The following is a 17,732-nucleotide window of genomic DNA, read 5'->3' on the forward strand; positions in this document are numbered from 1 at the left end:
ATATACGGTAAGTTAAAACCGCGCTAAAAATTAGAGATACCACATGAACTATAACTAAAAAAGCAGCTATTCAAAAAATATATAACACATATACATCAAATAAATAGAAAAAAAACCCTGAATCGCGCTATAAATGACTTAAATGGTGAATATATACCTAATGAAACCACATCAGATTGATGGGTTAAAAAATCCCATCAATGCACTGATTCGTGTCAATAAATTTCTGCACAAACACTGGTGAAGTCGACAAAAATTATATACATGTGAATGTAAAAAATAATTAATAACAGTGTAGAAAATATAAAGAAAATCTCTCATTGATTATGTGTAAAAGTCCACCCGTGCAAACAGCAGAGGCTGAATAAAGTCCACACAAAAAAGAATCTTCCGTTGTTGATTAACAAAGCAAATTGTGATCCACCACCAGTATGGAAGGGGTTACTCCTTACCAGACAAAAATGATCCCCCATTACAGAGGATCATAGAAGGCATGTCAGCTGTGTTGGTAAATGGAAAATTCGTGCTGAGCTGCTGAACTCCGGCTGTACCTCAGACCATCGTGGGGGCCAGTTCAGTGCCAGGTTTGTAATAACATGAAATGAAATTAAAAAAACTCCAATCGTGTAAAAACCTTTTAACTTTTATTCTAAAAATGACAAAAACACACTTACATAAGCAATCGATAGTAAAGCCTTAAGTCTGTTGTGTCGGCCGAACACATACAGACAGACCCGTCTCTCTGGAGAACACACACAGACTGGAGGTGACGTCAGCGCGTCGTCCTGCTCCGACCTACGCGTTTCGTGATAGGTACCTATCACGAAATGCGTAGGGCACTGAACTGGCCCCCACGATGGTCTGAGGTACAGCCGGAGTTCAGCAGCTCAGCACAAATTTTCCATTTACCAACACAGCTGACATGCCTTCTATGATCCTCTGTAATGGGGGATCATTTTTATCTGGTAAGGAGTAACCCCTTCCATACTGGTGGTGGATCACAATTTGCTTTGGTAATCAACAACGGAAGATTCTTTTCTGTGTGGACTTTATTCAGCCTCTGCTGTTTGCACGGGTGGACTTTTACACATAATCAATGAGAGATTTTCTTTATATTTTCTACACTGTTATTAATTATTTTTTATATTCACATGTATATAATTTTTGTCGACTTCACCAGTGTTTGTGCAGAAATGTATTTACACGAATCAGTGCATTGATGGGATTTTTTACCCCATCAATCTGATGTGGTTTCATTAGGTATATATTCACCATTTAAGTCATTTATAGCGCGATTCAGGTTTTTTCTATGTATTTAGTGACAGTTATGCCCCGTACACACGGTCGGACATTCCGACGGAATATGTGCGATTGGAGCGTGTTGTCGGAAATTCCGATCGTGTGTAGGCTCCATTGGACTTTTTCCATTGGAATTTCCGACACAGTTTGAGAGCATGCTATAAAATTTTCCGACAACAAAATCCGATCCTTTAAATTCCGATCGTGTGTACACAAATCCGACAGACAAAGTGCCACGCATGCTCAGAATACATTAAGAAACTAAAGCTATTGGCTATTCCCCCGTTTATAGTCCCGACGTACGTGTTTTACGTCACCGCGTTCAGAACGATCGGATTTTCCGACAACTTTGTGTGACCGTGTGTATGCAAGACAAGTTTGAGCCAACATCCGTCGGGAAAAAATGCATGGATTTTGTTGTCGGAATGTCCGATCAATGTCCGACCGTGTGTACAGGGCATTAGAAGGGTTTGTGTGCTGTTTATATTTTTTCATGAAGCTGGCAATGAATGTCATTTGTTGATAAATTAACCAGTTCCCGCTCAAGTTCGGGGTGGTCATCATATGAGGTCCGCCCCAGAACTGTGGTGCGATCTGCAGCGGATGACAGATGACTGTACTGGCCCACTGCCGGTACCATGTGACTGCTGTGACAATTCACAGCAGATCACATAACAATTGTACACAATGGATGGCTTCCTTTAATGCCATTCATTGTATACTATTGTGTTCATCTCTTTGATTGGTTACAGTAATCACATGGTACAGACAGAGCCAATCACAGCCCATCTGTACCATGTAATTAGCTGTGGCCAAGCACAGCTAATCACACAATAGTAAACAGTGAATAAACTGATTTCATTCAGTAAAAATGGTTGTTTATAACAGTGATATTCACTGTTATAAGCAATCATAGTGTGCAAAAAAAAATCCTGGTCAGCTCTACTATATAATACCACTGCTATATACTACTACGGTGTTACTATGGTAATACATATTGCTCTAGTCACAGTATCTAAAAAAAACATTAAAAAAATGTAATAAAAAAATGAAGAAAAAATTCATTTTTTTTTTTTTTACATACAGTCACCAGTCAGTGTCCCTAATCAAACTAAAAGACAAACAAAGACCTGGGGGGCCCACCCAGACAATGCTTTACATTAAAAATGGTGCTTCTATAAGACCATACCAACAGAACAAAAGATTACAGCGCACACATACAAAAATGACATTGAATCCTGCAAGGCTAATAAAAGCACCTGAACATATTAAGCAAAAATATGGGGATTTGGTCACACCATATAATGGCCATATAGTGCTTAAGCCCACTTACTGCATCAAAGTCCCCCATTATCAGTGGGTCCTACACTATTCATAGAATGAAAGATCCCACTTCTCAACCATGGGAGACAAATTCCTCTTTATGGGAGAACTACAAGAACTCCTCCTATAACACAGGTGGACTCTGATTAGAGGTAATAATGAGGAGATAATGGGGTTCTCCAGCCCAAGGGATCTGGTCAGGACCCATATAATAAAAAAATACTTGGGTGGCACATGGATTGTAATTGGGTACCTTGCGGGAAAAAAAATGCATGTAATACTGTACCCCAGGAAATCCATACCAGACCCAGACACCACTGGACACTGATGTCACTGGTGTCCCCACCTCTTTGCTTGCATATTCTGACAGTGGGACTCTCCGTTGTCAGAATACATTTAATGTATTGCAGCTTGTCAGTCCTTATCTCTGGCGGCTGCATTCATTTTCTTCTTTTCTAGCTTTCGGTTTTACCTGGTGATCCTGCCAGAAACGCACATCCTGTGCCAGGGTGACAACACTCACTGCACTGTAGCTATGGAGAACCAGTGTTGTCACCCTGGAGGGGCTGTTCTTGTGATTAAAGCTGGCCATAGAAGGTTAGTTGTTTTTGTTCAGCAAGCGGGCTGAGCTAAAACAAATAAACAAAAAAACAACAGGTTCCTCCATCCACATAAGCAAGGTAGATGGAGCATCTGCTGATCAACAACATTTTTCCAACATTCCCGTTCAACTGTAAGGAGGGGTGGCTTTGAAATTCAGAGGGTCACTGCTGAGCCCATTGAATTTCGATCCATCTATGGCCAATTTAAGACCCCAAAGGCCTCCTCTCCTTGTCTCCATTACATAGAGAGGGGAGGGGTCGTGTAGTTCACAGAAGACAGATAATATTGGAGATTTCAGTTCAGTACAGAAAGTTCCAAAGACTCTGTAGTTCTGGCAGGATCAACAGGGATTTTTCTGTACTTAAATAAAATGTTCTTGACCTAAAAAGGAAGACTAATGCAGCCATCACAACTAATGGCCCAGATTTCAACATTGACATTTCTATACTTCTAAACATTGTATTTATAGTTTAAAAAAAACACATACATGATCTATTCATCCTCAGCAATTGATATTTGGTCAATTTAGGTTTTTATTTTAATGAAGAACTCAACAAGCGGCTGCAGGTTACACCTAATGGTGACCTCGTTATAACTAAACTGACCAGAGAGGACTCGGGATTGTATGCGGTGAATTATATAAGACAGAGAAACGCATGTTCGCAGCTGTATGAACTCACAGTGAACAGTAAGTGAACATAATGTTTCATCTTCTAATGTTCTCCAGATTTTTAAAATGTATCATTATAGGATTCATTTTTATTACAGGTATACAGTATATAAAGCATCTCACAAAAGTGAGTACACCCCTAAGTGAAAATGTTCAAATTGGGCCCAAAGTGTCAATATTTTGTGTGGCCACCATTATTTTCCAGCACTGCCTTAACTCTCTTGGGAATGGAGTTCACCAGAGCTTCACACGTTGCCACTGGAGTCCTCTTCCACTCCTCCATGACGATATCACGGAGCTGGTGGATGTTAGAGACCTTGCGCTCCTCCACCTTCCATTTGAGGATGTCCCACAGATGCTCACTAGGGTTTAGGTCTGGAAACATGCTTGGCCAGTCCATCACCTTTACCCCCAACTTCTTTAGCAAGGCAGTGGTCATCTTGGAGGTGTGTTTGGGGGATCGTTATCATGTTGGAATACTTCCCTGCGGCCCAGTCTCCGAAGGGAGGGGATCATGCTCTGCTTCAGTATGTCACAGTACATTTTGGCATTCATGGTTCCCTCAATGAACTGTAGCTCCCCAGTGCCGGCAGCACTCATGCAAACCATGACACTCCCACCACCATGCTTGACTGTAGACAAGACACACTTGTCTTTGTACTCCTCACCTGGTTGCCACCACACACGCTTTACACCATCTGAACCAAATAAGTTTATCTTGGTCTCATCAGACCACATGAGATGGTTCCAGTAATCCATGTCCTTAGTCTGCTTGTCTTCAGCAAACTGTTTGCGGGCTTTCTTGTGCCTTATCTTTAGAAGAGGTTTCCTTCTGGGATGACAGCCATGCAGACCAATTTGAAGCAGTGTGCGGCGTATGGTCTGAGCACTGACAGGCTGACCCCCCACCCCTTCAACCTCTGCAGCAATGCTGGCTGCACTCATATGTCTATTTCCCAAAGACAACCTCTGGATATGATGCTGAGCATGTGCACTCAACTTTTTTGGTCGAACATGGCAAGGCCTGTTCAGGGTGGAACCTGTCCTGTTAAACTGCTGTATGGTCTTGGCCACCGTGCTGCAGCCCAGTTTCAGGGTCTTGGCAATCTTCTTATAGCCTAGGCCATCTTTATGTAGAGCAACAATTCTTTTTTGTCAGATCCTCAGAGAGTTCTTTGCCATGAGGTGCCATGATGAACTTCCAGTGACCAGTATGAGAGAGTGAGAGCGATAACACCAAATTTAACACACCTGCTCCCCATTCAAACCTGAGACCTTGTAACACTAAGGAGTCACATGACACCGGGGAGTGAAAATGGTTAATTGGGCCCAATTTGGACATTTTCACTTAGGAGTGTACTCACTTTTGTTGCCAGCCTTTTAGACATTAATGGTTGTGAGTTGAGTGGGACAGCAAATTTACACTGTTATACAAGCTGTACACTCACTATACATTGTAGCAAAGTGTAATTTCTTCAGTGTTATCACATGAAAAGATAGAATAAAATATTTACAAAAATGTGAGGGGTGTACTCACTTTTGTGAGATACTGTATATTGCCAACAACTTTTGCAGGACTTTACATACTATTCAATTGACATCAGTCCCTAACCCTGAGCAGCTTACAATCTAAGGTCCCTATCTCACACATGCACCTTTTACACACCCACACACACACTAGGGCCAATATATACAGCCAACTAACCTACCAGCACATCTTTAGAGTGTGGAAGGAAATGTGAGAACCCAGAGGAAATCCATACAAGCACAAGAGGAACATGCAAACTCCATACTGACAATGCCTTGGTTGGAAATTGCACCAAGAAATTCAGTACTGTAAGACAGGAATACTAATCATTTAGCTTATATGTCGATCTACTAGAATGAAAGTTGTAGTTTTAAATGATATAAAATAACATTAACATTTTAAAGCTTAAATGTGATTTTTACAATTGGGTTTACTGGGGTACCTACTATCACAATTTCGGAGGTTATAGGGCCCGAGGTGGGGGGCGGGTTCTTTCCTTTTCTATTTTCTTTGTGCATCTTCTCCCTGCTGTTGAAATACATCACCTAATACAAGCAGGGCTGCAGTCAAAAGGTGAGTAGCCAAAATGGTACCAATGGACTACTGAACACCAATGTAAAGAGGCCCTTTACCACTGAACATTAATGTAAGGGGTCCTTCACCACTGAACACCAATGTAAAGAGATTGTTCACCACTGAACACCAATGTAAAGAGATTGTTCACCACTGAACATTAATGTAAGAGGTCCTTCACCAATGAACACCAAAGTCAAGAGGTGTATCACCACTGAACATGAACACCAATGTAAGAAGGCTCTTCACCCCTTAAAGCGGAGTTCCACCCAAAAATGGAACTTCCGCATTAACTGAGGGTGACCCCCTGACATGCCACATTTGGCATGTCATTTTTTTGGGGGGGGGAGCGGATACCCTCTTTTTAGAGGGTCCCAGCTCCCACTTCCTCCCGGCGCACCACGGTGCCAGAAGCAAGTTCACCTCTCCCCCCTCCCTCTTGGCAATTATCTGGGACAAGTCACAGGTCCCAGATGATTGCCTGGCCACTCACAGCACGCCGCGCGGCTCACGGATGCGCAGTGCGTGCCCGGCTGTGAAGCTACAGCGTGGCGCCCACAGTAAAAATGCCAGTGCTGCAGAGAGGAGGGGGAGACGAGCGAGGCTTCATTCCCCCGCATCACTGGACCCTGGGACAGGTAAGTGTCCGATTATTAAAAGTCAGCAGCTGCAGTATTTGTAGCTGCTGACTTTTAATTTTTTTAAGCGGAACTCCATTTTAGCACCAATATAAAGAGGCGCTTCACCACTGAACACTAATGTAAAGCAGGGCCGTCTTATCGAGCGGGCACCCCTGGGCACTGGCCCGGGGCCCAAAGGGCACATGGGGCCCCACCAGGGCCGGCTCCGATCTGAATATACAGTATGGATGTCAGGTGGTACGGTTGGTAACTGCACTGCACAGTGCACGCAAGATACTTGAGTCTGCTATAGCGTCGCTATGGGAGGGGAGACACCAGGAAGAAGCTGTAGTGTGTGCCGTCAAGCCCCCCCCCCATCGGTACAGTGGGTCGATTTTCCCCTGCTCTGTTTGCCAGAGCGATGTGACAGGGGAGAGGCGGGCTGCTGGTGTATCTCTCTCCCCCAGCTCGGCCCCTCCCCTTTCCCCTGTCAGCTGAACGGGAGAAGAGAGAGCGGCTCTAATGTAATTGGTTCGCCGCGACGTCGCAAACCTTCCTGTCCGCTCTCCCCATTGGCCACAGCAGAGGGCCAATGAGAAGACACTGGGGGGGGGGCATCATGGGAAATGTAGTCCCGGAAGATGGCGTCCCCAGGTGTGTCCACAGCAGTCTACAGCTCCCAGCATGCATGTACTCTGCTGGGGGGGAGAGAGAGCCTGGAACCCAGAAAAAGCAGAGGTATTGAGTGCTGAAAAAGAGAGGACTGTGCTGGGGGAAGCCAAAGAAGGAGCCACGCTGTACCCGCACCGCCAGAGAGCCATGCTGTACCCGCACCACCAGAGAGAGAGCCATGCTGTACCCGCACCACCAGAGAGAGAGTCATGCTGTACCCGCACCACCAGAGAGAGAGCCATGCTGTACCCGCACCACCAGAGAGAGAGCCATGCTGTACCTGCACCACCAGAGAGAGAGCCATGCTGTACCTGCACCACCAGAGAGAGAGCCATGCTGTACCTGCACCACCAGAGAGAGAGCCATGCTGTACCTGCACCACCAGAGAGAGAGCCATGCTGTACCTGCACCACCAGAGAGAGAGCCATGCTGTACCTGCACCACCAAAGAGAGAGCCACGCTGTACCTGCACCACCAGAGAGAGCATCACGCTGTACCTGCACCACCAGAGAGCATCACGCTGTACCTGCACCACCAGAGAACCACACTGTACCCGCACCACCAGAGAAAGAGCCACGCTGTACCTGCACCACCAGAAAGCCATGCTGTACCTGCACTACCAGAGAGCCACGCTGTACCCGCACCACCAGAGAGCCACGCTGTACCCGCACCAGCAGAGAGCCACGCTGTACCCGCACCAGCAGAGAGCCACGCTGTACCCGCACCAGCAGAGAGCCACGCTGTACCCGCACCAGCAGAGAGCCACGCTGTACCCGCACCAGCAGAGAGCCACGTTGTACCCGCACCAGCAGAGAGCCACGCTGTACCCGCACCAGCAGAGAGCCACGCTGTACCTGCACCACCAGAGAGCCACGCTGTACCTGCACCACCAGAGAGCCACGCTGTACCTGCACCACCAGAGAGCCACGCTGTACCTGCACCACCAGAGAGCCACGCTGTACCTGCACCACCAGAGAGCCACGCTGTACCTGCACCACCAGAGAGCCACGCTGTACCTGCACCACCAGAGAGCCACGCTGTACCTGCACCACCAGAGAGCCACGCTGTACCTGCACCACCAGAGAGCCACGCTGTACCTGCACCACCAGAGAGCCACGCTGTACCTGCACCACCAGAGAGTCACGCTGTACCCGCACCACCAGAGAGAGAGCCATGCTGTACCTGCACCACCAGAGAGCCACGCTGTACCTGCACCACCAGAGAGCCACGCTGTACCTGCACCACCAGAGAGAGAGCCACGCTGTACCCGCACCACCAGAGAGAGAGCCATGCTGTACCCACACCACCAGAGAGAGAGCCACGCTGTACCCGCACCACCAAAGGGGGAGAAAGTCAAAGCCACTGCCAGGGTATAGACATGCTACACTACTGACCAGAGTGGACCTGGGCAACCCAGAGTGAGCGAACAACCAGCTGGAGGGATCACTGCTGTGGTTTCGCTGGGTCTGGTAAGAGGGCCTGTTGGCCATTATCCATTACTGTTCCTAGGGCTATTAGGAAGTGTCTAACCTGCTATCCTCTAGGCCTTATTGACCTCTGGCCCAAAAATAGGGGGGGGACACCATTTTTACCACACCAGGTGACACCAACCCTAGTGACACCAATGCTTTCGTCTTAGTAGCAGGGCTGACTGAGTGGATACTGGCAGCACTTTCTGCTTACCATCTCCAAGCTGTCACCTCTGATTATTGGCGAATGCCTGTCTCGCTGGCTCCACCTCCACTTGCCCCCAAGACGGGAGATTGTGCACATTGCTGCTGATTGTGGAAATATCTCACTCATGCAAATGCGAGTGAGATATCGAGAGAAAGGATTCGGAGTGAATATTTTTAGGCAGCTGAAGAGGCCCATGATGTTTGCGCCAAATCCATGTGAACTAGCCAATCCCAGCTGTGCCTGCGCTGGCAGCCCCACCCAAAGTCCTGTGGACACAGACACTGTGCTGTGCTAGAAGTATGGATGGTGTGCAGCATGTGGCAAATTAGAGGACACACACTCCTCACCACTTATTTTAACCCTCTAAATCAAGTGTCGGCAACTTATTGACTGTAATCTACCCATCAATTACAGCCAGGTGACAGGTAGATCGGCGGTTCTGCTTTGCCTACCCCCAGACCGCTCCTCCCACATTGCAGAGCAGCGCATGGAAGGAACTACCTTGTATGCTGCGCTGATCCAGGCCAGCTCTTCTATCTCGTCCATCCCAGGCGCTTGTGTGTGACATTACATGGGATGGATGAGAGAGGAGGGCTGACCAGGATCAGAGCGCCTGGAGAAAGAAGAGTATTTTGTCCTCGGCAGTTCCCTTCTCTGCACTTGAGGAAAATGACTGCTTTCCTGTAAGCCCTGTACACACATATAACTGCTCTACTAACTAACCTCATCCTCTGCCCTACTTACTGTCACCATCCACAGCCTTACTAACTGACACCACCCACAGTCTTACTAACTGACACCATCCACAGTCTTACTAACTGACACCATCCACAGCCTTACTAACTGACACCACCCACAGCCTTACTAACTGACACCACCCACAGTCTTACTAACTGACACCATCCACAGCCTTACTAACTGACACCACCCACAGTCTTACTAACTGACACCATCCACAGTCTTACTAACTGACACCATCCACAGTCTTACTAACTGACACCATCCACAGCCTTACTAACTGACACCACCCACAGCCTTACTAACTGACACCACCCACAGTCTTACTAACTGACACCACCCACAGTCTTACTAACTGACACCATCCACAACCTTACTAACTGACACCACCCACAGCCTTACTAACTGACACCACCCACAGTCTTACTAACTGACACCATCCACAACCTTACTAACTGACACCACCCACAGTCTTACTAACTGACACCATCCACAGTCTTACTAACTGACACCATCCACAGCCTTACTAACTGACACCACCCACAGCCTTACTAACTGACACCACCCACAGTCTTACTAACTGACACCATCCACAGCCTTACTAACTGACACCACCCACAGTCTTACTAACTGACACCATCCACAGTCTTACTAACTGACAACATCCACAGTCTTACTAACTGACACCATCCACAGCCTTACTAACTGACACCATCCACAGTCTTACTAACTGACACCATCCACAGTCTTACTAACTGACACCATCCACAGCCTTACTAACTGACACCATCCACAGCCTTACTAACTGACACCACCCACAGCCTTACTAACTGACACCACCCACAGCCTTACTAACTGACACCATCCACAACCTTACTAACTGACACCACCCACAGTCTTACTAACTGACACCATCCACAGTCTTACTAACTGACACCATCCACAGCCTTACTAACTGACACCACCCACAGCCTTACTAACTGACACCATCCACAGACTTACTAACTGACACCACCCACAGTCTTACTAACTGTCACCATCCACAGTTATACTAACTGTCACCATCCACAGCATAACTAACTGACACCATCCACAGTCTTACTAACTGACACCACCCACAGCTTACTAACTGACACCCCCACAGTCTTACTGACACCACCCACAGTCTTACTAACTCACCATCCGCAGCCTTACTAACTGACACCGTCCACAGTCTTACTAACTGACACCATCCACAGTCTTACCCACAGTCTTACTAACTGACACCACCCACAGCCTTACTAACTGACACCACCCACAGTCTTACTAACTGACACCACCCACAGTCTTACTAACTGACACCACCCACAGTCTTACTAACTGACACCATCCACAGCCTTACTAACTGACACCATCCACAGCCTTACTAACTGACACCATCCACAGCCTTACTAACTGACACCATCCACAGTCTTACTAACTAACACCATCCACAGTCTTACTAACTGACACCACCCACAGTCTTACTAATTGACACCACCCACAGTCTTACTAACTCACACTACTCACAGTCTTACTTACTGACACCCCCCACAGTCTTACTGTCACCATCCACAGTTATACTAACTGTCACCATCCACAGCATAACTAACTGACACCATCCACAGTCTTACTAACTGACACCACCCACAGCTTACTGACACCCCCCACAGTCTTACTGACACCATCGACAGTCTTACTGACACCACCCACAGTCTTACTAACTGACACCATCCACAGTCTTACTAACTCACTATCCACAGCCTTACTAACTGACACCGACCACAGCCTTACTAACTGACACCACCCACAGTCTTACTAACTGACACCATCCACAGTCTTACCCACAGTCTTACTAACTGACACCACCCACAGTCTTACTAACTGACACCACCCACAGTCTTACTAACTGACACCATCCACAGTCTTACTAACTGACACTACTCACAGTCTTACTAACTGACACCACCCACAGTCTTACTAACTGACACCACCCACAGTCTTACTAACTGACACCATCCACAGTCTTACTAACTGACACCATCCACAGTCTTACTAACTGACACCATCCACAGTCTTACTAACTGACACCATCCACAGTCTTACTAACTGACACCATCCACAGTCTTACTAACTGACACCATCCACAGTCTTACTAACTGACACCATCCACAGTCTTACTAACTGACACCATCCACAGTCTTAATAACTGACACCATCCACAGCCTTACTGACTGACATCATACTCTGTCCTACTAACTGACACTGTTCTACTGTATGACACTGTCCACTGCCCTACTGACACCATCCACTGCTCTCTTGACCCCTATAATCTGTCCTACAAACTGCTGACTCCTGTACTCTACTACTGGCCTCTTTTCACTGCACAACCTTTACTGACCTCTACACACATTCTTACCTATGACTTACATCTACACACCACCCTACCTATGACTGACCTCTATACACCACCCTATCAATAGTAAAAAAGAGAATCAGACAGTGCAAAACCAATCCTAACAAAAAGCAGCTGAACACTGAAGGTCATTATAAAACAATCCTTAGGTCAAGCTTGAATAAAAAAGCAGTGCAGCGCTCACACTCTGGGACCTTTTTGTTATTTTGTATAATTAGTGGTTACATTTGAGCGCTGCACTGCTTTTTTTTCAACCACCCTATCTATGACTGACCTCTATACCATGCCATGGAATTAGGCCTGAAACTAGTTGCTCACTGAAGTCAACTTTTAAGGTAGGCTAACTTTATATTTTTACAATGACATTATTTTTTTTTATAATTTTCAAGTAGATCTCCACCTCTCAAATGTTGCCCACCCCTGCTCTAAATGCTGCATCACCCCCCGGTTGTGGGGAACTTGCAGCGCAGACCCTTTTATTTAAATGGGTTGTGTTTGGTGAGTGGTAGTGCAGGTTTGTGGGGGCCCCAATGCATTAATTTGCCCAGGGGCCCATGATGCTATTAAGATGACCCTGATGTAAAGAGGTGCTTCCCCACTGAACACCAATGTAAAGAGGCCCTTCACCACTGAACACCAATGTAAAGAGGCCCTTCACCACTGAACACCAATGTAAAGAGGCCCTTCACCACTGAACACCAATGTAAAGAGGTGCTTCCCCACTGAACACCAATGTAAAGAGGTGCTTCCCCACTGAACACCAATGTAAAGAGGCCCTTCACCACTGAACACCAATGTAAAGAGGCCCTTCACCACTGAACACCAATGTAAAGAGGCCCTTCACCACTGAACACCAATGTAAAGAGGTGTTTCACCACTGAACACCAATGTAAAGAGGCCCTTCACCACTGAACACCAAAGTAAAGAGGTGCTTCACCACTGAACACACACACACACATAGCTAAGCAGTAGCAGCAGTGATAATAGCCCTGCTACATGACTGTAAGTGATGACTATAAGTGAGGTTGAGTAAAATTAAGCATTTTGATTTCCCCAACATTTTAGCGAGTAGCGAACATTGGGAAATTTTGTTAAAATGTTGCCATTTTTTCAAAATGCATTAAAGTCAATGGGGGGTGGTGGTGGGGGGATTGAAGGTGGTTTTCCAATAGGTTCTACTTTACTATGAACCCGTACCCAGTTAATGTCTCAAAGTATTCTGAACAAGCAGTAAATACAAACAAGTTCCAATTTATCCCTGTAGCTATAGGTATTGTGAAGAAATTAATCTTCAAAGTTCACAGTGGTACATAAACCTCCGCTCCTCTCCCCTTACTTTCTAAAGAGATTAGAAACTTTCCAGCCTGTCTGTCCTCTAATGTACACACAACAGGAATTTCTATACTATTGGAAATGGGCTGAAGCCAGACTTAAAGTGGTTTTAAAAGCTCAAGGTTTTATACCTTCATGCATACAAAAACAAAAAAACCTTTGTGTGCATCAGCCCCCCAGTCCCCCCCCCCCCAATACTTACCTGAGTCCCAGCACGTTCCAGCAATGTAAACGAGAGCCTCGGCTGTCTGGGGACTCTCCCTCCTCATTGGCTGAGACAGCCAATGGCTCCCGCTGCTGTCAATCACAACCAGTCAGCCAATAGGAGTAGAAAGGGGGTGGGATGGAGTCGCAGCTTTGTGTGTGAATGAACTCGCACAGCAGCGACTTGGGAGTGAGTCTGCTTGGGGGTCCCCAGAGCAAGCTACTGACAGGGCTGGGCTCCTGCTATTTACGAGCAGCTCTTTTCTTTCAGTGCACAGAAGCTGCTGAGCTGTCGGTTAATTACCAGGAAATATGAGGGGGTTTGGGACTTTAATTACCAGCCACTTATTTCCACAGTGACTCACCTGGTTACCATTACCTGCCTCATTAGTACAGCCTACAGCCACCCCCTTTTGGTTATTTAACCACTTAAGGACCAGCCTCGTTTTGGATTTTAGGTGTTTATGTTTAAAACAGGTTTTTCTGGTAGAAAATTACTTAGAACCCCCAAACATTATATATAGTTTTTCTTCTAACACCCTAGAGAATAAAATGGCGGTCATTGCAATACTATTTTTTTGCACCGTATTTGCGCAGCGGTCTTAAAAGCGCACTTTGTTTGGAAAAAATTCACTTTTTTGAATAAAAAAATAAGACAACAGTAAAGTTAGCCCAATGTTTTATTATAATGTGAAATATAATGTTACGCCAAGTAAATTGATACCCAACATGTCACGCTTGAAAATTGCGCCCGCTCGTGGAATGGTGTCAAACTTTTACCCTCAAAAATCTCCATAGGCGACGTTTAAAAAATTCTACAGGTTGCAAATTTTGCGGTACAGAGGAGGTCTAGGGCTAGAATTATTGCTCTCGCTCTACCGGTCGCGGCGATACCTCACATGTGTGGTTTGACCACCATTTTCATATGCGGGCGCTACTCGCGTATGCGTTCGCTTCTGCGCGCGAGCTCGTCGAGAAAGGGGGGTTTTAAAAATTTTTTAAATTATTTTTATTATTCATTTTACAATATTTTATTTATTTTTACACTGTTTTTTAAAAAAAAATGATGTCATTTTTATTCCTATTACAAGGAATGTAAACATCCCTTGTAATAGAAAAAAGCATGGCAGGACCTCTTAAATATGAGATCTGGGGTCAAAAAGACCTCAGATCTCATATTTACACTAAAATGCAATAAAAAAAAAAAGTCATTTAGAAAAATGTCATTTGAAAAAATGTGTCTTTAAGAGGCGTGGACGGAAGTGACGTTTTGACGTCGCTTCCGCCCAGCAGTGTCATGGAGACGAGTGAGTGCCATCTTAGCCTCACTCGTCTCCAGACACACCACAGGATAGGACGCGATCGCCTCCGCCGCTACCGACGGCTCCGATAAGCGGCGGAGGGCACCGGATCGCGGCGGGAGGGGGGGGCCCTCTCCCGCCACCGATAAAAGTGATCTCGTGGCGAATCTGCCGCAGGGACCACTTTTATCTGAAAGCCGGCCGCCGCACGAAAACGGGGATACCAGGGTTATGGCAGCTAGCTGCTGCCATAACAACGATATCCCCGTTCAAAGTTTGGACGCACATCGTCGTGCGGCGGTCTTGAAGTGGTTAAACAGCTTTGCTCATTTCCCCCTTGCCCTTGCATGGTATATGATCTCAAGTGTGTTCCTGTTGTGTTCCTGTGTATGACTTGGCCTGCCAAACTCTTCTCTTGATACCTGTTCCTGTTTTTGCTCCTTACTACGCTGACTTCTGGCTTCCTGACCCCGGCTCATCTGGTTACCCGCTCTGACATCCAAACCCTGGCTTCAGTTTTTGACTTCGTTCCTGAACTGTTATTTTTTGCCATTTCATTAAAGGTGTGATTTTAACTGCATTTTCTGTCTCAGCCGGGTTTATGGCAGGAGGGAGGGGCCTGACAGCTACTTTCTCTGGGGGCACTTGGCAGGAGGGAGGGGACCTGAAAAGAGGAGCATCAGGGCTGCCCTGTGCAAAACCACTGCACAGAGCAGGTAAGTATTTTTTTAAACTTGCCTTTAATATCACTTTAAGTCTATGTTGTGATTTTTGAAGATGAATAACTTCACAGTACATGTAGCTACATAGGTCAGGGATGGCTAGAGCTGAAGCTCTTTTATTGCTTGTTAACGTGCAACTTCACCCTGTTCCTTCACTTGCCATCATTTTCCTTCCCCCACTCCCCTTTCCCCCCATTACACAACTGGATATTATATTTTTATTCAGGGGTTAAAGTAGCTTTTCTGTGGGACCCAGAATATCTACCCCAGGTGAGAATATTACACCCCCACTCCTCGTTTTAGACTCCTGGAAAACCATTGACATACAACCCAAGAGGGTTCAGGTCAGTCAATGCTGCATTCCGCATTCTCCAGGATAACCAAAACAGGAAGAGACATTCGGCCTCTGGATGACGCCAGATGAGAAGATAGCCCTACATAACAAGAAGCAGCAGGTTACACCAGACAATGCTAGATTTGCAGCCCGGGTGAGTATGTTTGTTTGTGACCATGTCAACGGAAAAGGAAGCAGGGTGAAAAAAACTGTAGTGGGGGGGGGGGGGGTGAAGTTCCTTTTTAAGGATTTGTAAAAAACTTTAATATTTATAGTCTGGGCACTGGTACACTTTAAATCTAAGTGTTATCCAACATTTATAGGTATAAGGAAACAGCAGTCAGTCTAGCATTATCATTTTTTTTTATATATAATTTTATTTTTAATCAATTTTTTAATAATTGTACAATTTGTTTTACAGATTTTAGAACAATAAATATAATCCGTCTGGTATTCTCCATCCTACTTATATTCCTGATATGTGGAATTGTCTTTGAATACATGAAGACTAACAAGACAATACTGAAATGAAGGCTGGAGACCTATCATTGCTGGGCTTTGATTACAAGCGATTCCCCGCCCCCATGCTGCATTCTCTCCTAATACAAATCCCGGATTTTACTTCCGCTAATTTAACATTCCTGCTTTCTTTGGCTTATCACAGATGGGCAAATTTTAGGGACGAATAGTCAAAGCTAAATACTCTTTATTGTAACAATAGAAAGTGAAGAAACAACAGGAACCTAAAGTTTACCTAAAACAAAAGCTTTTTTTAGATTTTGCATCAAGTTTAGATAAATTTAAAGCTGAAGTTTAATCTGCTAATATTTTGCCTTTGTTGGTTTTCCCCTCCCCCTTCATCAACGTGCTAATGACATTTTGAAATAAAACTTTTTTGCTTTCATTACATACCTTTTAAAGTCATCACTGAGTCTTTGTCCTTCTCTATGCAATGTAGGCAGATCATGGCTGGTGGGAGGGATTGGCAGGGTGCTGTACTTAGCTTCCTGAAAACATCACAACACCCTTCCTCTACTCTTGTAGGGAAATGGTGGTTAAAGACAAAATCTATCTATTTTTAGCAATGCACAAAAGTTTATGATCTGCTTATTGTGTGAGATGTCTCACCATAGCAGTCATTTATAGACAAGAACCTTGGGAAGATGGAGATTATTGTCTAAGAATTCCAGATAAGAATTATTGCCAAAATGATAATGTAACCGCATTGGGCAATTATGCTACTATATTCAGGTGACCTACAATTGTATTACCAAGTAGGAAGTTAGATTAATATGGTAGTAGCGGGATCTTTACAAAACACGTCGATCCTAGATGCCACATACTATACCACATACCATTAGTCATATAAGATCATTGTTTTTGTAAATTCCTTTTTTAACCACTTGCCTACTGGGCACTTTCACCCCCTTCCTGATGTGTGCTGATGAGGTTGCACTTATGGGCACTGATGAGGCAGCACTGGTGGCACTAATGGGCACTCATGAGGCAACACTGATGAGGTGGCACTGATGAGAAGGCACTGATGCTTCAGCACTAATAGGTGGCACTGATGAGGCTATACTGGTGGGCACTGATGAGGAGGTACTAATGAAGCTGCACTGATAGGCGGCACTGATGGGTTGCACTGATGGGCACTGACAGGTGGTACTGATAGGTAGCACTTATAGGCAGCACTGATAGG

The 17,732-nt window shown here is 45.6% G+C and overlaps 1 protein-coding gene across 1 annotated transcript in view; it reads left to right on the plus strand.

Annotated features, from left to right (window-relative positions):
• Positions 1 to 16,894, plus strand: part of LOC141117290 (uncharacterized) — an 80,372-nt gene extending 63,478 nt beyond the window's left edge. The window contains exons 5-6 of the mRNA XM_073610064.1: positions 3,755 to 3,913; positions 16,452 to 16,894. Of these exons, the coding sequence (XP_073466165.1) occupies positions 3,755 to 3,913; positions 16,452 to 16,561 (269 nt within the window). The 3' untranslated portion in view covers positions 16,562 to 16,894. The remainder of the gene's footprint in view (positions 1 to 3,754; positions 3,914 to 16,451) is intronic.
• Positions 16,895 to 17,732: the final 838 nt, after the last annotated feature.

This window comes from Aquarana catesbeiana, linkage group LG13, assembly GCF_042186555.1.
Source record: "Aquarana catesbeiana isolate 2022-GZ linkage group LG13, ASM4218655v1, whole genome shotgun sequence".
Taxonomy (NCBI): Eukaryota; Metazoa; Chordata; class Amphibia; order Anura; family Ranidae; genus Aquarana; species Aquarana catesbeiana.